Consider the following 26,042-nt stretch of genomic DNA (forward strand, 5'->3'; position numbering starts at 1 on the left):
AAGTATTTCATTATTTGTAGACCTTTATAAACAATTATAAGCATTACAAATGTATGACTTATACTGAACAAAAATATAAACACAACATGTAAAGTGTTGGTCCCATGTTTCATGAGCTGAAATAAAACGTACCAGTAATGTTCCATAGGCACAAATAGTGTATTTCACTCAAATGTTGTGCACAAATTTGTTTAGATCCCTGTTAGTGAGTATTTCTCCTTTGTCAAGAAAATCCATCTCTCTGACAGGTTCGACATATCAAGAAGCTGATTTAAAAAGCATGATCATTACACAGGTACAGTGCCTTGCGAAAGTATTCGGCCCCCTTGAACTTTGCAACCTTTTGCTACATTTCAGGCTTCAAACATAAATATATAAAACTGTATTTTTTTGTGAAGAATCAACAACAAGTGGGACACAATCATGAAGTGGAACGACATTTATTGGATATTTCAAACTTTTTTAACAAATCAAAAAGTGAAAAATTGGGCGTGCAAAATTATTCAGCCCCTTTACTTTCAGTGCAGCAAACTCTCTCCAGAAGTTCAGTGAGGATCTCTGAATGATCCAATGTTGACCTAAATGGCTAATGATGATAAATACAATCCACCTGTGTGTAATCAAGTCTCCGTATAAATGCACCTGCACTGTGATAGTCTCAGAGGTCCGTTAAAAGCGCAGAGAGCATCATGAAGAACAAGGAACACACCAGGCAGGTCCGAGATACTGTTGTGAAGAAGTTTAAAGCCGGATTTGGATACAAAAAGATTTCCCAAGCTTTAAACATCCCAAGGAGCACTGTGCAAGCGATAATATTGAAATGGAAGGAGTATCAGACCACTGCAAATCTACCAAGACCTGGCCGTCCCTCTAAACTTTCAGCTCATACAAGGAGAAGACTGATCAGAGATGCAGCCAAGAGGCCCATGATCACTCTGGATGAACTGCAGAGATCTACAGCTGAGGTGGGAGACTCTGTCCATAGGACAACAATCAGTCGTATATTGCACAAATCTGGCCTTTATGGAAGAGTGGCAAGAAGAAAGCCATTTCTTAAAGATATCCATAAAAAGTGTTGTTTAAAGTTTGCCACAAGACACCTGGGAGACACACCAAACATGTGGAAGAAGGTGCTCTGGTCAGATGAAACCAAAATTGAACTTTTTGGCAACAATGCAAAACGTTATGTTTGGTGTAAAAGCAACACAGCTCATCACACTGAACACACCATCCCCACTGTCAAACATGGTGGTGGCAGCATCATGGTTTGGGCCTGCTTTTCTTCAGCAGGGACAGGGAATATGGTTAAAATTGATGGGAAGATGGATGGAGCCAAATACAGGACCATTCTGGAAGAAAACCTGATGGAGTCTGCAAAAGAACTGAGACTGGGACGGAGATTTGTCTTCCAAAAAGACAATGATCCAAAACATAAAGCAAAATCTACAATGGAATGGTTCAAAATAAACATATCCAGGTGTTAGAATGGCCAAGTCAAAGTCCATACCTGAATCCAATCGAGAATCTGTGGAAAGAACTGAAAACTGCTGTTCACAAATGCTCTCCATCCAACCTCACTGAGCTCGAGCTGTTTTGCAAGGAGGAATGGGAAAAAAATTCAGTCTCTCGATGTGCAAAACTGATAGAGACATACCCCAAGCGACTTACAGCTGTAATCGCAGCAAAAGGTGGCGCTACAAAGTATTAATTTAAGGGGGCTGAATAATTTTGCACGCCCAATTTTTCAGTTTTTGATTTGTTAAAAAAGTTTTAAATATCCAATAAATGTCGTTTCACTTCATGAGTGTGTCCCACTTGTTGTTGATTCTTCACAAAAAAATACAGTTTTATATCTTTATGTTTGAAGCCTGAAATGTGGCAAAAGTTCGCAAAGTTCAAGGGGGCCGAATACTTTCGCAAGGCACTGTACACCTATAAAAGGCCACTCTAAAATGTGCAGTTTTGTCACACAACACAATGCCACAGATGTCTCAAGTTTTGAGGGAGTGTGCAATTGGCATGCTGACTGCAGGAATGTCCATCAGAGCAGTTGCCAGAGAATTGAATATTCATCATTCAATTTTAGAGAATATGGCAGTATGCCCAACTGGCCTCAGAACCACAGACCCCGTGTAGCCACTCCAGCCCAGGAACTCCACATGCGGCTTCTTCACCTGCACGCGAGCGATCTGGTCAGCATGTTACAGTGATGATTATCATTTTGGATTGGTAGTTGACCATTTCTATTATTTTTAAGTCTGCATTGGCGTAATAAAATAGGAAAAGACTGAGGTTGTTCTGTGAAAGAACAGACGAAAGGTTGAAGCTGGGCTTCGGTGGTGCAGTCATAAAAAGCCCAAGAGGAGAAGATCCATATGAGTCACTTTCAAAGGCAACATACTGTTCAGATTAACTCCTCTCATAATAGTGATGGTGGCTGCTAGACCCATGAGGTCATCGTTCGGGTTTGAGCAAGTGTACTCCAGGCTTGGGTTGAAAATCTAACGAAAAACCAAGAGGGAGAGAAAAAAAGACGGAAAATGACTGGCATTTATCAGAACACTAATGTGCAGGATTGTCATTTAATGGACTCTAAAGCCTACTAAATCCATGTTCCACAACTGGGCCAATAACAACACATTGATCCACCATGGTTATGTTCCAGGATGGCTAGGAGGAGGGCAGTGATGACTGAGGAAGGCTGGGGAACGACCGCTTTTTATAGTCTGTTTGCGGTTTCTGTTGCGCGCCATAAAAGCTGAGCGTCAGGCAAGGGCGAATTACAGGGTAACCTGTTTGCAATCAAGCCAGTGGCTCGTTAAAGGCATCCGTTAAAAATAAATTATAAAAGTGCTTTTTACTGCTCCCTATTTGGTGAAAGCGACTCCTTCCAGGGACATGCGTTGTTGTGTGCCAATTTGGCTGTGGAGTTAATTGAATGGGCTGTTCGTTTAGCAGTTGACTTTGGACGAACGTTTAGCCAGTGAGTTCTGTTAGCAAAATCAGAACCAAACCATTGTAGTACCATTGTACCTGATGCACAATGCTAATCTAAATATGTGCTCAGACATTCAATTATCTGGAGAGCTTCACCAACTGAGGGAAAGTCTGGATTCTGAAGTGGGGTCTCCAAAAAGTGTCATACTTCGTGCAGGAAAAGAATGCACCGTAAAATAACTAGAAAGAAGGCAAGCCAAACATGCTGAGAAAGGTTTCCTTTCAGCGAAACAGGGTTTCCAAACCTCTGACATTTCGGTGGGTTTGTCTTACTAATGCCCTGTGAGAGAACACTTGATCCAGTCTTAAGAATGTACAGTCGTGGCCAAAAGTTTTGAGAATGACACAAATACTATGTTTCACAAAGTCTGCTGCCTCAGTTTGTATGATGGAAATGTGCATATACTCCAGAATGTTATGAAGAGTGATCAGATGAATTGCAATTCATTGCAACATCCCCTCTTTTCCATGCAAATGAACTGAATCCCCCAAAAACATTTGAACTGCATTTCAGCCCTGACATAAAAGGACCAACTGACATCATGTCAGTGATTCTCTCGTTAACACAGGTGTGAGTGTTGACGAGGACAAGGCTGGAGATCACACTGTCATGCTGATTGAGTTCGAATAACAGACTGGAAGCTTCAAAAGGAGGGTGGTGCTTGGAATCATTGTTCTTCCTCTGTCAATCATGGTTACCTGCAAGGAAACACGTGCCGTCATCATTGCTTTGCACAAAAAGGGCTTCACAGGCAAGGATATTGCACCTAAATCAACCATTTATCGGATCATCAAGAACTTCAAGGAGAGCGGTTCAATTGTTGTGAAGAATGCTTCAGGGCGCCCAAGAATGTCCAGCAAGCGCCAGGACCGTCTCCTAAAGTTGATTCAGCTGCGGGATCGGGGCGCCACCCGTACAGAGTTTGTTCAGGAATGGCAGCAGGCAGGTGTGAGTGCATCTGCACGCACAGTGAGGTGAAGACTTTTGGAGGATGGCCTGGTGTCAAGGATGGCCTGGCAGCAAAGAAGCTACTTCTCTCCAGGAAAAACATCAGGGACAGACAGATATTCTGCAAAAGGTACAGGAATTGGACTGCTGAGGACTGTGGTGAAGTCATTTTCTCTGGTGAATCCCCTTTCTGATTGTTTGGAGCATCTGGAAAAAAGCTTGTCCGGAGAAGACATGGTGAGCGCTACCATCAGTCCTGTGTCATGCCAACAGTGAAACATCCTGAGACCATTCATGTGTGGGGTTGCTTCTCAGCCAAGGGAGTGGGCTCCCTCACAATTTTGCCTAAGAACACAGCCATGAATAAAGAATGGTACCAACACATCCTCCGGGAGCAACTTCTCTCAAACATCCAGGAACAGTTAGGTGACGAACAATGCCTTTTCCAGCACGATGGAGCACCTTGCCATAAGGCCAAAGTGATAGATAAGTGGCTTCTGGAACCAAACATCAATATTTTGGGTCCATGGCCAGGAAACTCCCCAGACCTTAATCCCATTGAGAACTTGTGGTCAATCCTCAAGAAGTGGGTGGACAAACAAAAACCCACAAATTCTGACAAACTACAAGCATTGATTTTGCAAGAATGGGCTGCCATCAGTCAGGATGCCACGACTGTAGACTACAGAGAAAATGGACAAGGGCCAACGTGCTGAAATTGTTTTTGGAGCATCTCACCTCATCGTATGGATATGGATGGCCACCTTTACCCCTTCATACGCAGCAGAGCCCACACATTAACCCTCGCCACAAAGCCAAACTGGTGAAAAACTTTACATCACTGTTTGTACCCATGAATTCAATAGACTTCCTCTCTCACACTTTTGCTCTCATTTCAAGCTGTTAAGAAAATCCCATTATTTTTTTGTGCGTATATGAGTTAAAAACATCAGCTGCACTTCAGCTTCTCTGGCTCTGAGAATGCATCGCTATTATAAAATGTTAACTTCTTTCCTTGTCGAAACAAATGACGTGCTGTGTACGACCACAGATCTGCTGCATTATGGGTACTGTACTGGTGCCTCATCAGCTGCCAGGAACAAGGGCCTGTATGTATATCATGACCTAATGTTAATCTGGAAAAATGGTGGAGAAATCCTCATTAAGTTTACTTTGAACCAACCTATTAGGTCCCACTAGTCAACAGCCAGTTATGCTGTTTCCCATTGAGAAACAAGATACAACTTTGTGGATTGAAGGTACCCTAAAACAGCTACTGTTTCTATTGGCAACGCTCTAAATCACATCTGCTTCGAAGAGCCATCACAATGTTACTGGAAAAGCTTCAGCAGTTATTGTTCTCCCTCCCCCTAAAAAAGACGCAGTGAGTGCTAGTTGTCATGACTCCAACAGATCTGGCATACTCCTGCTTTCAAATCCCATTTAGACAGTAATGGTCCCGTGTATCAAAACTGTAACATGGACTTTGCATATTTACAGGTTGAAATGGGTTGCATGCAATCGGCTTCCTCGTCAGACAAATATTTCTGGCTTGAGGGCCATTAAAAATGTTCGGGGTTACACTTATGTCTGCAAAGGACAACAAATAAAATCTAAACATACGCTGGTTGTTTGCTTGTTACTTGTTGCTCAAACTGTTAGAAGCAGGAAGGTGGATTGTTTTCCCCATGTACTTGAACAAGTTACAAACAATGGTCCGCACATTGCCAATGCTAATTATGGCATACAGTTAACACCAAGAAGACTATTTGATGGTGAATAAGTGTGCTTGATGCATAGTTTAATGTAGTGCACTTGGACAGTTCATGTTTTATTTGTTTTTTTTTAACTTGGAAACTCAGCCAGACCTCCGTTTTATTGAAAATACCTCAATGAGTACCAGATTCATTAAAATAAAGAGGTGATTGAGCTAGACACTAGCACATTAGAAGCTGCTGCCCATATACATAGACTTGAAATCACTGGCCATAATAAATGGAACACTAGTCACTAGTCACTAATAATGTTTACATATCTTGCATTACCCAAATCATATGTATATACTGCATCCTATACTATTCTACTGTATCTTATTCTATGCCGCTCTGACATTGCTCATCCATATATTTTTATATTCTTAATTCCATTCCTTTACTAGATTTCTGTCTATTGGGTATATGTTGTGTAATTGTTAAATATTACTGCACTGTCGGAGCAAGAAGCACAAGCATTTCACTACACCCGCAATAACATCTGCTAAACACGTGTATGTGACCAATCAAATTTGATTTGACTTGACAGTTGTTGGATTAAAGTCACAACCCTCTATCAAAAGGGGGAGGACAACATTTAAACTGGAGCACAAGTGAATACAGTCCTGACCTGTGACACCTTCACAATGTCTCATCCTACAGTGGATTCTGTTTCTAGGAGGACAGTTACATCTGCACAATCTCTCCTGTGACAGACATTGATTTGAATATAAATTGAGTCGGCTAGCTACGTAAAGTGACATTTGCTGATATGGGTTCAAACATCAGCACAACCTAATTTAGGATTGAATTAATTCAGGCCTAGAAGGCAACGTAGCCATAGACAGGCACTTTCTGGAACTCACTTTGTCAGAGTCTGCCAGCATTCAAATAGCTAGTGCCTTCAGAAAGTATTCATACCCCTTGACTTATTACACATTTTGTTGTGTTACTGAATTCAAATTTGATTCAATATTAATTTGTTCACCAATACCCCATAATGACAAAGTAAAAACATGTTTTTAGAAATGTTTGCACATTTATTTAAAATTAAATACAGAAATATCTAATTTACATAAATATGAAAATACCCGAATCAATGCTTTATAGAAGTACTTTTGGCAGCGAGTACAGCTTTGCGTTGTCTTGGGTACGTCTGTATCAGCTTTGCACATCTGGATTTGGGGATTTCTTCCGTTCTTCCCTGTAGATTAAATCAAATCAAATTTTATTTGTCACATACACATGGTTAGCAGATGTTAATGCGAGTGTAGCGAAATGCTTGTGCTTCTAGTTCCGACAATGCAGTAATAACCAACAAGTAATCTAACTAACAATTCCAAAACTACTGTCTTGTACACAGTGTAAGGGGATAAAGAATATGTACATAAGGATATATGAATGAGTGATGGTACAGAGCAGCATAGGCAAGATACAGTAGATGGTATCGAGTACAGTATATACATATGAGATGAGTATGTAAACAAAGTGGCATAGTTAAAGTGGCTAGTGATACATGTATTACATAAGGATACAGTCGATGATATAGAGTACAGTATATACGTATGCATATGAGATGAATAATGTAGGGTAAGTAACATTATATAAGGTAGCATTGTTTAAAGTGGCTAGTGATATATTTACATCATTTCCCATCAATTCCCATTATTAAAGTGGCTGGAGTTGAGTCAGTGTCAGTGTGTTGGCAGTAGCCACTCAATGTTAGTGGTGGCTGTTTAACAGTCTGATGGCCTTGAGATAGAAGCTGTTTTTCAGTCTCTCGGTCCCAGCTTTGATGCACCTGTACTGACCTCGCCTTCTGGATGATAGCGGGGTGAACAGGCAGTGGCTCGGGTGGTTGATGTCCTTGATGATCTTTATGGCCTTCCTGTGACATCGGGTGGTGTAGGTGTCCTGGAGGGCAGGTAGTTTGCCCCCGGTGATGCGTTGTGCAGACCTCACCACCCTCTGGAGAGCCTTACGGTTGAGGGGGTAATTAGATGGGAGTGGTGGTGAACAGCAATCTTCAAGTCCTTCCACAGATTTTCAATTGCTTTCAAGTCTGGGCTTTTGCCGGGCCACTCAAAGACTTTCACATTCTTATTCTGAAGCCATCCCAGCATTGCTTTGGCTGTATGGTTGGGGTCATTGTCCTGTAGGAAGGTAAATTGTCACCACAGTCTAAGGTTATTTACACTTTGAAGCAGGTTCTCATCAAGGATTTGCCTATTTTTGGTTCCATTCATTGGTCCCTCTTATCTTTACTTGTCTCCCAGTTCCTGCTGCTGAAAAGCATCCCCATAGCATGATGCTGCCACCACCATGCTTCACGGTAGGGATTGTGTTAGATGGGTGATGAGCTGTGCCTGGTTTCCTACAAACATGGCACTTTGCATTTAGACCAAAGAGCTACCCTTTTGTCTTATCAGACCACAGTCTTTTGCCTTCTGCTCCGAATCGTCCATGTGCCTTTTTGAAAACTCCAGGCGTGCTGTCATGTACCTTTTTCTCAGGAGTGTCTTCCGTCTGGCCACTCTCCCATAAAGCCCAGATTGGTGAAGTGCTGTAGAGACTGTTGTCCACCAGGCAGGTTCTCGGCCAAGGAAGTTCTGTCAGAGTGGTCATTGGGTTCTTGGTCACCACCCTGACCATTATCCTTCTTTCCCGGTTGCTCAATTTGGTCGGACGCAAGCTCTAGGTAGTCTCGGTAGTTCCATATTTTTACAATTTCCACACTCTATAATTTTTTTATAACCATCCCCATATATATGCCTCAACACAATTCTCAGCAAGACAGTTTATTGTACTTCATGGTATAGTTTCTGCTCGAACGTGCACACCAACTGTAGGGACCTTATATAGACAGGTGTGTTTCTTTAAATCATGTCCAAATAATTGAATTGGCCACAGGTGGACTCCAATCACGTTGTAGCAACATCCAGGACGATCAAAGGAAATTGGAAACACCTGAGCTCAATTTGGAGTGTCATAGGAAAGGGGTGTAAATACTTATGTAAATTAGATATTTCTCCACTTCATTTTCAATACATTTGCAAAAAATTCCACAAACTTGTTTTGACTTTGTCAATAATACAGTAGGTTATGCTCAGTCACACGTATTGTGTGTAGATGGATGAGAGATACAAAAAATATATATATATTGACTATTTTGAATTTAGTCTGTAACACAACAAAATGTAGAATAGGTCAAGGTGTATGAATACTTTCTGAAGGCCTTGTATGTACACTACAGACACAATTGGAACCAATCCAGTCAAGGGCCAAAACTCAAACACGTAACATCTAATGTGGTTTTCCTGTGGTCACTGGAGTAAAAAACATCTGTAGAGTTTCATCCACCAGACTATCGGTCTGTAAAGGCTGTGAAGAGAATGATTGGAAACCATCCATTTCCTCATAAATCTCCATGACAAGTCTTCTGGTGTAAATTCCTCCTTCCTTAAGTGTATTATAAACATTCTCGATGGAAAATTGGCACACGTCAACACACGGTGTCAATGCATAGGGTATTTCTGAGTTGACCCGTTTTCAGGTGCGTCGTATAGGGTCGATTATCATTATCACAGTTTTGAGAACATTCCATTGCTATTTTTCTTGGAAATGACAATTCCCTAGCTGAATCGAAAAATGTAAATGAATATGGGGTCATTTCCACAACAGTGCCTCTAGATGTACAGTACCTAGGCCCCACCAACTTAAAACACCACAGTTCCTACTGACTTCAGGTGCACCTCAGGAGGTCAATCCAAAACCTGAAGTGCTGACAGAACATTTACAGGGTGTTAAAGATACAATAACATGAATAAAACAACTTCTCATTTAACACCACGACACATTGAAAGCTAATTACCAGAAGGAAACATCGTTTTCAACATTAAAAAAAAAAAACATTGCAAGAACCACAGCCAAATAAAGCAAACCATCTATAGCTAATGTAGCAGCAGATGTCAGTGGAGATGTATTGGCTGTGAGGGGAATGCTAATTTCAGATGCTGACATTTCCCTCTCCATTATTTAATCTAGACATGTGAAAGTAGTGACATCCAACTAAGTCCCTCTTCCCTCGGACACGGTGATGAGCTTGGACACTGTGGTGAGCTTTTTACAGCTTGACACTTTGTAAAGTAGATGAAACCGGTCAACAAGGCTGTCGGCTTTCTCAGTCAGAGGATGAAAAATGTAATTGTTTTCCGGACCGGTTTGTTGAACAAAGAGGAAATGACTTCACACAGAATTAGGTAGGGTCTTTATTCATTTAAATTATTAAGATGCTACATAGTCCATCAAGGTTTAACACCATAGACTGACTACTTGACTAGGAATAGGAATTTTTCTTAGATTTATTTATATACATACAAAACAGTTGCCGACTGCTTACATGGAGCACGATGGTAGACTGCTTACATGGAGCACGATGGTAGACTGCTTACATGGAGCACGATGGTAGACAGGTCAATTTTAGTGTTTTCACAACCATTGGGACAGAGTAGTTCAGCTCAGACCTGTTCTGCCCTCTGCCCTCCCCCAGTCATGCTTCACACACACATAGATACAGGAGGTTACGCTCAGTCACACGTAGATACAGGAGGTTACTCTCAGTCACACGTCGATACAGGAGGTTACTCTCAGTCACACGTAGATACAGGAGGTTATGCTCAGTCACACGTAGATACAATAGGTTACTCTCAGTCACACGTAGATACAGTAGGTTACTCTCTCCCTCGCTCTTTCCTCAAATCCATACTTCCATCTGCAAGTTATTTTTTGTTATCCATAATCTGCGACAGTGAGATGAAAGAAATTGAGTGTATTGCATTTTTGACATGAATCCCATTAAGGACAAAGCAATCAAAAACAGTAGGGACAAACACAAAAGGCAGAATGGTCCCTTCAGTATATAGTTTAGTATGTTTTAGTTTTCTTGTGAGTTAAATGCAGAGACACGTCAACTAACAAAACAGTTACATTAATAGATACTGGGAAAAAAAAACATTCTTGAGAATATAGTGCATTAAAATGAACATGAGTGCAGTGATAACTATAACGGTGAAACAAACAGACAAAGATCCAAAACTATCGATGCTGACCGTAGTGGGGTGAATGAAGCCAATGACCATACAGTTGGAGAAATGTTCTTTAAGAGTTACGTGGACAGTCACAGCATGGTGAACGGACTGCATAAACCATTTAAATGACAGTTCTGCCTGACAGATCAACAAATGTACAGCTTGGAGAAGAAAAAAGAAAACCGACAAAACCTCAACAAAACTCACTTCTACAAGTACCTTTCCTCATTCCCTCTCTCCCTTCTTTCCTTCTAGAATAACGTGCTAATAACAGTCACAAAGTAAGTAGGCTATTCAGTGACTCAGTCCCAACCCATCCGGAGTTCATTTAGCTGCATACATTTTTTAATAATACCTCAAACCCTAAAAAACAAAAAAACTTTAGCACAAAAACGAAAAAAATGAAAAAAAATGAAAAGGGGGAAAAAAAAATCTGAAGGTTGAAGTTGAGAAAATCTAAGGCTGAAAAGAAACATCACAATGATGAAAGCAATTCAATTAAATGTAAAATGTCCCATAAAATGCAATGCTCTTTAGTGGACGCATGCAATCAAGAATATACTGCCAACTTAGGTATTTATGATCAAAAGGGGGGAAATGTTCTAGCTTGGAAAAACAGAGAATGGGGAGACGGAGGAGGGGGTTGTTGTGTCGATTAAGGATGTTCCCCAATCACAGAGGAGACGGTCTATACAAAGCCTCTGATTGGAAGAGTCAGTTTGGTTGACAGTAGCCCTGTGCATAATCCCATCTACTTCCTGAAGCCTCCCTGTCAATCATGTTGTAAACGAGGTGAGACAAAAAGAGTGCTGCCCACCTGGTTTTACTTTAATCCAGGGTTACTATGGATTCACTACACAGAGTATGCCTACGGCCTGTGGCCACTTGTGAAGATAAATGACAATCCGTGAAAACATTCATTCACACAACGCAAACTGACTCAATCGCAAGCCCCCCCCCCGGTGTTTAGAAAATCCTTTACGTCAATGACTATCAATGATCTGCATTTGACTCCCTCCTACTGTATCTGTGGCGTAGGCCAGAATGATTATGTTATGATTAAAGAGATCCTGTAACAAGTTGTTGTTTTTTCTCTCGTTGGTTTGTTCACAACATGGAATTTTGATTTGTATCTTTTTTTATTTGTACATAAATGAACGATTCAAAACTACCCCATTGATATGGCATTTCTGAATTAAAAAAAATCCCAAATCCGTTTGTTTCAATCCCCCGAAAGCATGCGGTTGGCCGTCTCTCGCTCGCCGCTTGCTCTTACAAGACCAACTTGCCGATGATGACTCCGACCACGAAGAAGAGCACGATGAGGGCTACTGTGCGCAGGCTCAGCCCCTCCTCCTTCACCATGGAGTGGGAGGAGTGCTGGGAGGAGGACAACACATTGCTCTTCCTCATCCGCAGGCCATCGTCTTCCTGGAGGGGGTGGTGAAACCAAAAGAGAGTGAGAGAAGGAGAAAGATGAAATAGGAACAGAGAGAGAGGGTGAACAGATAGAGAAAGAGAGAAAAAGAGGGGGATAGAGAGGGGAGATGGATAGATATGGAGAGAGGAGAAAGAGAGAGGGATAGATATGAGAGGAAAGGAAAGAGATAGAGGGGGGAGAGGGATAGATATGGTGAAATAGAGAGAAGGGGGGGGGGAAATTACCATCAGTATTATCCACATCCCTCAGTCAAAGATAGGTAATGTCATTTATTCAGTCAAAGATAGGTAATGTCATTTATTCAGTCAAAGATAGGTAATGTCGTCCATTCATTCAAAGGGGATGTGTAAATCATCTAAACCCCCTCAGGACTCCACCAGGCACCAGCTTTTAACACACTTCATTTCCCAACAGCGGGTGGGCGGGCTCTGTTAGTGTTATCTGGATCCAGGGATGGGAGTGGCCAAAAGCAATTCCGCCTCTGGCACTACTTAAAGGGGAGGTGGCAGGCCAGCGGGTGGCGTACTGCTCTTGAAAGGGGAAATCTGTGGCGGGTGGCGTGCTGCTCTTTAAAGGGGAAATCTGGGGCTGCTACATCCATTTTCTGAATTTAAAATGAATGATTTACACTGAGTGTATAAAACATTAGGAACACCTTCAGTTGCACTCCCTTTTGCCTTAAGAACAGCCTCAAATTGACAGGATATGGACACTACAAGGTGTCGAAAGCATTCCACAGGGATGTTGGCCCATGTTGACTCCAATGCTTCCCACAGTTGTGTTAAGTTGGCTGGATAATGAATATCCTTTGGGTAGTGAACCATTCCAAACCCAGCAGCGTTGCAGTTCTTGACACAAACCGGTACGCCTACTGGCTATGACTGGGGCTATACCCCGTTCAAAGGCACTTCAATCTTTTGCCTTGCCCATTCACCTTCTGAATGGCACACATACACAATCCATGTCTCAGTTGTCTCAAGACTTAAAAATCATTCTTTAACCCGTCTCCTCCCTTTCATCTACACTGATTGAAGTGGATTTAACAAGTGACATCAACAAGGGATCATAGCTTTCACCTGGTCAGGCTATGCCATGGAAAGAGCACTGTTCTTAATGTTTTGTCCATCAGTATATAGCCATTGACTGAGTCCTTGATTGAATCCCAGACATCTCCTTGGTTCTCACCCTGATCTGCTTGTTCTCTTCCCGTAGCCGCTGTGCCTCCGTCTGCAACCTCTTACACTCCTCCATGACCTTCTTGACCTCGCCGTCGTCCAGGGTGGAGCTCATGGACTTCATGGACAGTGTGGAGGACTCTGACTTGAGCAGGTTGGACGACATCATCTTGTTGGCATCCGGGTCTTGGTGCTGTGGGTGAAGAGGCGGGAAGAGGGAGAGAGGGCTTAGGTTTATTACAACATCTTGGTACATATGCAGAAACATACCTCAAAGGTAATGTCACAATAAGGAATCAATATGGAGAAAGTGAATGTTGGTGACTTGTTCTGCTGCATGCCTGGCTGGTTGTGATTGCAGTCATGTCGTACACTAAGAGAGAGGCAGGCGAGTGCAGTCAAACACACACACACACACACAGACACACACACAGACACACACACAGACACACACACAGACACACACACACTCCCGCAATCCCAATACTTCCAAAAAGAGATGCAAAAGCTGGTTTCCATTTTCACTCCCAACTACGTGGCCCGACGATGCTGTTGCTTCCAGCCATATATCTCGCTGATCATAATTAACAAAAACAACAACGGCCCATTTTCCCTGTGGCTTTGTTCATGGGGCTCATATTTTCTGCTCATCCCGGGGGAAGTGATCTTCTACCATCTGTGTGTGCTTTGCAGAGTAATTGCAACAATAATAAACTGTGTGAAAAGTGAGAGTGTGGCCCAGGGAACTATGGTTACGACTGGGGCTATGGCTAAGGCTGGGGTTATGGCTGGGGCTATGGTTATGGATGGGGCTATGGTTACGACTGGGGCTATGGCTAAGGCTGGGGCTATGGTTATGGATGGGGCTATGGTTATGGATGGGGCTATGGTTATGGCTGGGGTTATGGCTGGGGCTATGGCTAAGGCTGGGGTTATGGCTGGGGCTATGGCTAAGGCTGGGGTTATGGCTGGGGCTATGGCTAAGGCTGGGGTTATGGCTGGGGCTATGGTTATGGCTGGGGCTATGGCTGGGGCTATGGTTATGACTAGGGCTATGGTTATGGCTGGGGCTATGACTGGGGCTATGGCTGGGGCTATAGTTACGACTGGGGTTATGGTTATGGCTGGGGCTATGGCTGGGGCTATGGCTGGGGTTATGGCTGGGGCTATGGTTATGGCTGGGGCTATGGTTATGGCTGGGGTTATGGCTGGGGCTATGGTTATGGCTGGGGTTATGGTTATGGCTGGGGCTATGGCTGGGGTTATGGCTATGGCTGGTGCTATGGCTGGGGCTAAGGCTGGGGCTATGGCTGGGGCTAAGGCTGGGGTTATGGCTGGGGCTAAGGCTGGTGCTATGCCTGGGGCTGGTGCTATGCCTGGGGCTATGTCTGGGGTTATGGCTGGGGCTGGGGTTATGGCTGGGGCTATGGCTGGGGCTGGGGTTATGGCTGGGGCTGGTGCTATGGCTGGGGTTATGGCTGGGGCTGGGGCTATGGCTGGGGTTATGGCTGGGGCTGGGGTTATGGCTGGGGTTATGGCTGGGGTTATGGCTGGGGCTATGGCTGGGGCTATGGCTGGGGCTGGGGTTATGGCTGGGGCTATGGCTGGTGTTATGGCTGGGGCTGGGGTTATGGCTGGGGCTATGGCTGGGGCTATGGCTGGGGCTATGGCTGGGGTTATGGCTGGGGTTATGGCTGGGGCTGGGGTTATGGCTGGGGCTATGGCTGGGGCTGGGGTTATGGCTGGGGTTATGGCTGGGGTTATGGCTGGGGCTGGGGTTATGGCTGGGGTTATGGCTGGGGCTGGGGTTATGGCTGGGGCTATGGCTGGGGCTGGGGTTATGGCTGGGGTTATGGCTGGGGCTATGGCTGGGGCTGGGGTTATGGCTGGGGTTATGGCTGGGGCTATGGCTGGGGCTATGGCTGGGGTTATGGCTGGGGCTATGGCTGGGGTTATGGCTGGGGCTATGGCTGGGGTTATGGCTGGGGCTATGGCTGGGGCTATGGCTGGGGTTATGGCTGGGGCTATGGCTGGGGCTATGACTGGGGCTGGGGTTATGGCTGGGGTTATGGCTGGGGTTATGGCTGGGGCTATGGCTGGGGCTGGGGTTATGGCTGGGGTTATGGCTGGGGCTATGGCTGGGGCTATGGCTGGGGTTATGGCTGGGGCTATGGCTGGGGTTATGGCTGGGGCTATGGCTGGGGTTATGGCTGGGGCTATGGCTGGGGCTATGGCTGGGGCTATGGCTGGGGTTATGGCTGGGGCTATGGCTGGGGCTATGACTGGGGCTATGGCTGGGGCTGGGGTTATGGCTGGGGTTATGGCTGGGGCTGGGGCTATGGCTGGGGCTGGGGTTATGGCTGGGGCTATGGCTGGGGCTATGGCTGGGGCTGGGGCTGGGGTTATGACTGGGGCTATGGCTGATGGCTGGGGCTATGGCTGGGGCTATGGCTGGGGCTATGGCTGGGGCTGGGGTTATGACTGGGGCTATGGCTGGGGCTATGGCTGGGGCTATGGCTGGGGCTGGGGTTATGGCTGGGGCTATGGCTGGGGCTGGGGCTATGGCTGGGGCTATGGCTGGGGCTATGGCTGGGGCTATGGCAAGACAAGGGGAGCTCTGCCTCGACTCCTGATGACAGGGATTTTCTCCACAGGGATTTTCTCTACTAAATCACTTGAGTTTTAGAGACGTGTAACAGATGAGACGGAGCGACAGGGAAAGAAAAAGTGCGTGTGTGTGAGAAAAACAAGGAAGAGGGAAGATGACAGAAGATGGTAAATATGCAGTTGAAAAAAATCTGGTTGAGAGAATGGCAAGAGTGTGCAACGCTGTCATCAAGGCAAAGGGTGGCTACTTCTAAAATATATTTAGATTTTTTTTAACACTTTTTAGCTTACTTCATGATTCCATTTGTGTTATTTCATAGTTTTGACGTCTTCACAATTATTCTACAACATAGTCCAAACTTTTTAATGGTACTTTACATTTTAAGTTTGTTCACAGACTGTATTTAACGGCAATTAAATATTTTAGGCTGAAATGATCCCCAACTCCCGATTGTTCACTATGTCCCCTAAATCAGTAAGGCACATTCCGTCATATGATGTGGGAGTGTCATGCTGTTAAATGATTCTGGGACAAAGTTACAAAATTAATTTCAAAATTATTACTGACAAAATATTGGTTCTCACTCGCTCTCTCTCTCCCATTTAACCAGTGGATATAGTTACTATTAGAATCTCTGGATGTTATGGGGGGAGTCTCAGGAGATGGATGGGTGGGAGGGGGGACTGACAAGCAACCTCGGTTGCTGGGTGGGAAACATGGTTTCAGGGTGGGGAGGGTGGAAGGAGACTGAGGGGGAGAATGTGTTAGGGTTAACTTTGTATGCATTTCTCTGAGTGTTTTTTTTTTGTGTGTGAATTATGAACATATCTGAATGATTATGACTTACACCTGTACCAATAACCCCTCTCCTGAAAACTAAATAAAAAGTTGGTCCCAAACCCCCCCCCCCCCCCGGTAGTTTTGTATTGGAGAGGGCAGTCCATACGCACAGAGGGTCTGGAATGGTTAAGATCCCCCTCCCAATATGTTCTACAACTAATAAAACATTTCAGAAAAAGGCTCAGTGCTGTTATCCTTGCAAAGGTTGAGGTATTGAAAACAGGGGTGTCAATCATTTTGACCCCTACCTTTTTGAGAAAAAACTAGTTTAACAAAATCAATTTCTCTGACAAATTAGTATAAAATAATATAAATTCCCCATTTATTTGAGCATACAATACGGCTCAGTAGTTGAATTATGTATTTTATAGTAGGCTGACATTTTTTTGGGAGGCAACTATATAAATATTGCAAGAGAGAAGTAATAAGAGACTATGAACCCACCGTTTTCTCGTTCTCCGCCGGCAGCTCAAAGACACACCTCAGTTTGGAGTCCATCAGCTCTTCTGGCTTTGCCTCCTTCCACTGCAGAGAGAGAGGGAGAGACCACAGCCAACGTGAGCCCAAGACCGGGGAAAGCAAACTGGACAGTGGTTTACCGGCAGTGAGATTTGTTCCCCCATTGTCTTCCTCATCCACTTGTGTGAAGTGTTTATCAAACCTTTCTGTTCTGTCACAATCAAGAGGCTTCAGACTCGGCAGTGTTTTGTTTTTCACTAGGTTTGGGCGGTATCCATATTTTCATACTGTCTTTGTGTCATCCCGGAGTATGCGGTATTACAGGCACTGAACATAAGGTTGCTATTTAAAAAAAACGCAAAAGACCCCACTGAGTCTCTGTAATCCAAAGGTTAGCAATGCTAACGCGTACATATAAGAATTACACTGGGGATTGTTAGCAAATTGCTAATGAGCACATGCAAACATTTTATACAGGACAGACATCCCAGCTCATAAACTTACACATGTAACAAGAAAATGCTACTCACAGTTTTCTGCACAAAACTAATCTTACACAGAAAGGATCTTGATCCAGGTTGGAATTCTCTGCTGTTATCAAGAAAAGCTTGATTTTGCACAAAGATTACCACTTGGATAACTAGCTACTAAGTTAGCAGACCAAATGCACAACTGCAATTTAGACACAGTTAACTTAATAGTTAAGATATCAGTCTGGAAAATATTTAGTTGTGAAGTGTTTCCAGATCATTGCATGCTGCACAACAGTGAGAGTGGCTCACGAACAGGGTGGGGTCAAGTCCATTTAAATTCCAGTCAATTCAGGAAGTACAATGAATTCCAAACTTTAATTCCAATGCCTTTCAATGAGGAAAATCTGGAATTGGAATTTGGGTTAACTTCCTGAATTGACAGGAACTGAAATGGAATTGATCCCCAACCCTGCTCACGAGGCTCGGGTCTCTCGTCGTTGTGCGCTTGGAAACAAACAAGGTGATGGCTCTGCTGATTCAGGGAACTACTGGTAAGCTTCATAATGAAAAATAATCAAACACATAAATTGAAGAACGCAATCTGCTTTATTTCATAACCGAGTGCCCAAGTTGACTGCAGATATTTACTTAAAAAATCTAAATAAATATGACAATTAAATAAAAAACTGAAAATAGTATATATATATATATTAAAAAACTACAATGTGAGGTAAAGACACACGCAAATGCAAGTATATACAGGTCAGTGTCAGTACCTGAATCAATGTGCAGGGGTACTGGAGTGGGGTGTTTACACATAAAAAGTGACTGGTAGTAGGATATACATGTAAACATGACTGAAAAGTGACTGGTAGAAGGAATATATAAATACGTATGGTAATATATACTAGTGGTAATATACATTAGCAGTTAGAAGTTTTAGGACACCTACTGATGGGTTTTTCTTTATTTTTTTTAAACTATTTTCTACATTGTAGAATAATAGTGAAGACATCAAAACTATGAAATAACACATATGGAATCATGTAGTAACCAAAAAAAGTGTTAAAAAAGTGTTTCTCTTTGCTTATTCGAACTGTTCTTGCCACAATATGAACTTGGTATTTTACCAAATAGGGGTATCTTCTGTATACCACCCCTACCATGTCACAACACAACTGATTGGCTCAAATGCATTAAGAAAGAAACAAATTCCACAAATTCACTTTGAATTGAAATGCATTCCGAGTGACTACCTCATGAAGCTGGTTGAGAGAATGCCAAGAGTGTGCAAAGCTGTCATCAAGGCAAAGGGTGGCTATTTGAAGAATATAAAATATAAAATATTTGATGATTTGTTTAACACTTTTTTGGTTACTACATGATTCCATATGTGCTATTTCATAGTTTTGATGTCTTCAATATTATTATACAATGTAGAAAATAGTAAAAATAAAGAAAAACCCTTGAATGAGTAGGTGTTTTAAAACTTTGGACCGGTAGTGATACATGTAAACAGGAGTACTAGTGACCAGTAGCAGAATAAATAGATCAATACTATCGGTAATGGAATTGGTAATGGCAATCAATGGACAGCAGCGTAATGGAGTAATACATCTAATCAATAATCATTTTAGCAGCAGTGTAGGTTGTGTATGAGTGGGTAGATGGGCACAGAGTCAGTGTGGAGAGTCAGTGTGGAGAGGGAGCAGTAGTTGTTAGCCATTTAACACTCTTATGGTCGGGGGATTGAAGCTGTTTAGGAGTCTATTTTGGTGTCTATTTGTCTGAGTCTTGATGCACTGGTTGCGCCTGCCGGATGGGAGCATGGAGAACAGTCCATGTCGGGGGGCTGGAGACTTTGGCAATTTCTCGTGCCTTTCTCAGATACCGCCTGGCGTGTATGTCCTGGATGGCTGGCGGCTCACCCCCAGTTATGCGCTGGCCCATCCTACCACCCTCTATAGGGCCCTCTGGTCGAGGGCGGTGCAGTTGCCATACCAGACAGTGATACAACCAGTCAGGATGCTCTCGATGGCGCAGCAGGATCTGAGGGTCCGTGCCAAATCATTTCAGCCTCCTGAGGGAGAAAAAGGGGGTTGACGTGCCTTCTTTACGACTGTACCGGTGTGAGAGAACCATGATAAGTCCTCAGTGATGTGGACACAGAGGAACTTGAAGCTCTTGACCCTCTTCACTGCAGCCCAGTTGATGTGGATGGGGGTGTGCACCCACCCCTATTTCCTGATGTTCACGATGAGCTTCCCACTGGGCACGCACTGGTTGAATCAATGTTTTTTCCCACGTCATTTCAATTAAAATATGTTGAACCAACGTGGAATAGACGTTGAATTGACGTCTGTGCCTTTGTCTTGCTGACGTTGAGTGAGAGGTTGTTGTCCTGGCACCATGCTGCCAGTTCTCTGACCTCCTCTCTGTAGGCTGTCTCATCGCTGTTGGTGATCCCACCACCGTCGTGTCGTCAGCAAACTTGATGATGGTGTTGGAGTCGTGCTTAGCCACGCAGACGTGGGTAAACAGGAAATACAGGAGGGGGCTAAGCACCCACCCCTGGAGGGCCCCCGTGTTGAGGGTCAGCGTGACGGATGTGTTGTTGCCTACCGGCCTGTCAGGAAGTCCAGGATACAGTTGCAGAGGGACGTATTCAGTCCCAGGGTCCTGAGCTTGGTGACAAGCTTGGAGGGCACTATGGTGCTGAACGCTGAGCTGTAGTCGAGGAACAGCATTCTCACAGGTATTCCTCTTGTCCAGGTGGGAGAGGGCAGTGTGGAGAGCAATTCAGATTGCATTGTCTATGGTTCTGATGGGGCGGTATGCAAATTGGAGTGGGTCTAGCGTGTCTGGGATAATGTAGTTGATGTGTGCCATGACCGGCCTTTCAAAGCACTTCATGATTACAGATGTGAGTGCTGCAGGGTGGTAGTCATTTTGGCATGAAGCCTTAAGAGTTCTTGGAAACAGGAATGATGGTGGTCAACTTGAGACGTGGGGATATCAGTCATATTGGTATTGTCAGATAATTGTTAGAAATGTACAATATATTCGTCATGTTGGTATTGTCAGATAATTGTCAGGTAAGCACAATATATTTGTCATGTTGGTATTGGCAGATGATTGTCAGGTAAGCACAATATATTCGTCATGTTGGTATTGGCAGATGATTGTCAGGTATGTACAATATACTAGTCATATCAGCAGAAAATAGGTAAAAATATCTATGCTATAATTAACGGCCCATATTTCCATATTGGTGCAATTTCTTCTTTAGTCTGCGTGTGTGTGTGTGTGTGTGTGTGTGTGTGTGTGTGTGTGTGTGTGTGTGTGTGTGAGTGAGTGAGTGAGAGAGAGAGACAGAGAGAGACAGAGAGAGAGAGACAGAGAGAGGACGGTGACAGGACACACTCACCACTCCCTCCATGTCTGTCATTTCGGGGGGGGCCAGCATGGACTGCACCATGAACTTGTGTTTGCTTTTCTCGTTGGGGTCGTAGTCGAAAGGCTGCAGCATCACTGGGAGAAGGGCACAGCAGAAAGAAACATAAATATACATACAGAATTGTGTTCCTTAGGCACAAAACTGAAGAAACCTGAAAGAGGAGGGGCCTGCTTGGACCTATCCATTAAGAAACCCTGATTTTCATTTTGCATTTCAAAATGTTTTGCAATTGTTTGCCCTAGGTCTATGAGCTTTTGGGACAGCAGAGAGTCTCTATAGCGGAGTGGTGCTTATACAGTGCCTTGCGAAAGTATTCGGCCCCCTTGAACTTTGCGACCTTTTGCCACATTTCAGGCTTCAAACATAAAGATATAAAACTGTATTTTTTTGTGAAGAATCAACAACAAGTGGGACACAATCATGAAGTGGAACGACATTTATTGGATATTTCAAACTTTTTTAACAAATCAAAAACTGAAAAATTGGGCGTGCAAAATTATTCAGCCCCCTTAAGTTAATACTTTGTAGCGCCACCTTTTGCTGCGATTACAGCTGTAAGTCGCTTGGGGTATGTCTCTATCAGTTTTGCACATCGAGAGACTGAATTTTTTTCCCATTCCTCCTTGCAAAACAGCTCGAGCTCAGTGAGGTTGGATGGAGAGCATTTGTGAACAGCAGTTTTCAGTTCTTTCCACAGATTCTCGATTGGATTCAGGTCTGGACTTTGACTTGGCCATTCTAACACCTAGATATGTTTATTTTTGAACCATTCCATTGTAGATTTTGCTTTATGTTTTGGATCATTGTCTTGTTGGAAGACAAATCTCCGTCCCAGTCTCAGGTCTTTTGCAGACTCCATCAGGTTTTCTTCCAGAATGGTCCTGTATTTGGCTCCATCCATCTTCCCATAAATTTTAACCATCTTCCCTGTCCCTGCTGAAGAAAAGCAGGCCCAAACCATGATGCTGCCACCACCATGTTTGACAGTGGGGATGGTGTGTTCAGCTGTGTTGCTTTTACGCCAAACATAACATTTTGCATTGTTGCCAAAAAGTTCAATTTTGGTTTCATCTGACCAGAGCACCTTCTTCCACATGTTTGGTGTGTCTCCCAGGTGGCTTGTGTCAAACTTTAAACTACACTTTTTATGGATATCTTTAAGAAATGGCTTTCTTCTTGCCACTCTTCCATAAAGGCCAGATTTGTGCAATATACGACTGATTGTTGTCCTATGGACAGAGTCTCCCACCTCAGCTGTAGATCTCTGCAGTTCATCCAGAGTGATCATGGGCCTCTTGGCTGCATCTCTGATCAGTCTTCTCCTTGTATGAGCTGAAAGTTTAGAGGGACGGCCAGGTCTTGGTAGATTTGCAGTGGTCTGATACTCCTTCCATTTCAATATTATCGCTTGCACAGTGCTCCTTGGGATGTTTAAAGCTTGGGAAATCTTTTTGTATCCAAATCCGGCTTTAAACTTCTTCACAACAGTATCTCGGACCTGCCTGGTGTGTTACCTGTTCTTCATGATGTTCTCTGAGCTTTTAACGGACCTCTGAGACTATCACAGTGCAGGTGCATTTATACGGAGACTTGATTACACACAGGTGGATTGTATTTATCATCATTAGTCATTTAGGTCAACATTGGATCATTCAGAGATCCTCACTGAACTTATGGAGAGAGTTTGCTGCACTGAAAGTAAAGGGGCTGAATAATTTTGCAAGCCCAATTTTTCAGTTTTTGATTTGTTAAAAAAGTTTGAAATATCCAATGAATGTCGTTCCACTTCATGATTGTGTCCCACTTGTTGTTGATTCTTCACAAAAAAATACAGTTTTATATCTTTATGTTTGAAGCCTGAAATGTGGCAAAAGGTCGCAAAGTTCAAGGGGGCCGAATACTTTCGCAAGGCACTGTATATGATCCCTTACCAGACAATAGCAAAGTTGTGAAAAGAATATGACTGTTGAAAATGTGCATGTTCAAGGTCAACGAGCGTTATAGGGATAGTGTGAGATTTTGTCAGTTGGATGTCTATGCGTGCAGTTTGATTGAAGTTGCTAACTTGCGTTAGCGTAATGACTGGTAGTCCATGGGATCAGACTTACACAAACTACCATTCATTGCGCTAACGCTAGTTAGCAATCACTCGCGAAACTACCTTCAACTTTAATAAAATGCGTGCTTTTGTCAGCACATTCTCCTAATTCTGTGTTTCAGTTGAAGTACTCTGATTTGAAGGAGATTTATTAACAAGTATTCAAACGATAAACGATGTGGTACCCTATTCCTGTTATAGCGCATAAAGGCTCTGGTCAAAAGTAGTGCACTATAAAGGGAATAGGGTGCCATTTGGGGATGCGATATATTCATGTTACCATGACTGCAAAACATTGACGGATCTACATAACTCCCCACTGATGGCAATTTTTCTAACAGCTTCAATGTTTTTCACTTTAACATTACAAATTGCCCTAATAAAAAACAGGTGTGTCTGAAAATGATTTTACCCATCGTCTCTTCACATCATCCAATCAAGAGTTATTTGATGTCATCCCAATGACCAAAAGGTATTTTCAAGCTGTTCAAATGATTTACAATGATCACTTTCTTATGTTGGCGTCTCAACTGCTCTGGCAGGGAATAAAATGGGTATTGATGGGTAATCTTTTTCCTCATATTCATTACTGTTTTAAGAGGAGCGCGTTTGGACTCAAAGGGGCTGCGCGTTTAACATCAATGCCGACTGTGGGAATGATTTCGGGGGAGCTATGGCTAACTTTCATTCAAAACAAATGACCTCTTCATTTCAAAGCCAGTGCTAGCGCTCTCAGATGTGGCGAACTAGGACGGCTCTCGTATATGGCACATGCCAATTCTCTCCGGAGTACAAAAAACTTCACAAGTGTTCTTGTATGCCATTACGGCAATCAAGCAAGTTCAATATTGCAAACCAAAAACAGACGACTGAAACAGATTGACATCCTGTTGCAGTCAGACCCAATTTGCGCAGCAATCCACCCTGGGTCCAAAGGGAAGGAAAACATGTACGTTCTTGGAGGGTCATTAAATAACCTAAAATAAGTCCCAAATTTGTCAAAAAATATTTTTAAAAACTCACACGCTTTGAATGACATAACTAAACCAGTCCTGACAGCTCCTTTTTATCCTGTGATATATTATGGACACCTTCATATGGGGGATAACGTTCCTAATATTCAGAGAAGTTAATTGTAGTAAAAACAGAAAATTATTTGCTCTTTTTCCTTACTGGTTGTTGATTAAATAGAGCTATTAGAAGAGGGAGAGTTGGGAGTGCTTAAATGATTGGCTCCCTGGGGACTAAACTATGGAATTATTATCCATATCAACCTCAAAGTCTGCTAGTGGATCCATTCACAAAGGAAAGACCGAGGGAGGCCATGACTACTGCTAAATACCACAAGCTACGACTGAGAGAACAAGGGCCCCAAGCACTCTGAAAGCTATAGGGATAGACAGAGAAAAAAGGGCCCCAAGCACTCTGAAAGCTATAGGGATAGACAGAGAAAAAAGGGCCCCAAGCACTCTGAAAGCTATAGTGATTGACAGAGAAAAAGGGCCCCAAGCACTCTGAAAGCTATAGTGATTGACAGAGAAAAAGGGCCCCAAGCACTCTGAAAGCTATAGTGATAGGATTGTATGGTTAGACCTATAGACTACTTCCAGCATTCCAGCAGAGATTAGTATATACAGTGGGGCAAAAAAGTATTTAGTCAGCCACCAATTGTGCAAGTTCTCCGACTAAAAAAGATGAGAGAGGCCTGTAATTTTCATCATAGGTACACTTCAACTATGACAGACAAAATGAGAAAAAAAAAATCCAGAAAATCACCAATAATTCATATGCAGTTCAAGAAGAAATATCCAAAACTCTGTAATGTTCCTTAGTGGTTTCTTGAGACACACCGTCTCAATGAACCGCTGGTGAGCATTAGAGTTGTGGATATTTCTTCCTTCAAGTAATGTCCCATCCAAATGGAGTGAGATGATTCATTAAGCAACTTCATCACTCTAGATACTGATCTACATCTTGATCGGGAGATTGGATCTCTCACAACAATAATGTGGACCAATAATGTGGACCAATAATGTGTCCTGAGGAAAAAGTTGGCAAAACATTGGCCAGCCATAAGGAAAGGAATTGCCTAAGCTTTTTCTATAGAATGTTGAAATGTCTTGAGGGCTTAAAACTACTTCAATTTGTTGACACAAGGCCCCTCTCGGTGCTTTCGAGAGCTCTACAGTTTCTAGGGCTGGGAATTGCCAGGGACCTCACGATACGATATTAGCACGATACTTAGGTGCCGATACAATATGTATTGCAATTCTCACGATTCTATGTGTATTGCGATTCGATACTGCGATTGTATTGCGATTTGATGTTACAAACATATTGCTCACTATATGTCTGTTGCAGAGGGGCAAGAGAGAGACATGAGAAAACAGAAAATGAGTTGGAAATAGAAAGTGCTGAAACCATGTTACAATATGTAACTGTATCGATCCCCCAATCACTAATATTTTATCATAAAACAGCAGCACAATACCAATCAAGTTGAGCATCTCTGTGGTGTGCGTTTAACATATAACGTTTTGTGAGGGTTAACCTAAGCTTTAAAAGCACAGTGTGTGTCTCCAACTGAGCCTGCAAATGACACATTAGGGATTTTAGATATACTTTGGCAAAGTGTTCCCTTTCGGTCTAGGCAAAGTGAATTTCCACATTGCCTTTTGTGCTAATCTGTTTACAATTAGAGAGAAAA

General features: G+C 43.2%; 1 protein-coding gene across 1 annotated transcript in view; it reads right to left on the reverse strand.

Annotated features, from left to right (window-relative positions):
* Positions 1 to 9,949: 9,949 nt before the first annotated feature.
* Positions 9,950 to 26,042, reverse strand: part of LOC110528568 (vesicle-associated membrane protein-associated protein B) — a 34,589-nt gene continuing 18,496 nt past the window's right edge. Inside the window, exons 3-6 of the mRNA XM_021610701.2 lie at positions 21,208 to 21,311; positions 17,293 to 17,373; positions 13,411 to 13,593; positions 9,950 to 12,215 (exon numbers count right to left, since the gene is read on the reverse strand). Of these exons, the coding sequence (XP_021466376.1) occupies positions 12,057 to 12,215; positions 13,411 to 13,593; positions 17,293 to 17,373; positions 21,208 to 21,311 (527 nt within the window). The 3' untranslated portion in view covers positions 9,950 to 12,056. The remainder of the gene's footprint in view (positions 12,216 to 13,410; positions 13,594 to 17,292; positions 17,374 to 21,207; positions 21,312 to 26,042) is intronic.

Source organism: Oncorhynchus mykiss, chromosome 7 (genome assembly GCF_013265735.2).
Source record: "Oncorhynchus mykiss isolate Arlee chromosome 7, USDA_OmykA_1.1, whole genome shotgun sequence".
Classification (NCBI taxonomy): Eukaryota; Metazoa; Chordata; class Actinopteri; order Salmoniformes; family Salmonidae; genus Oncorhynchus; species Oncorhynchus mykiss.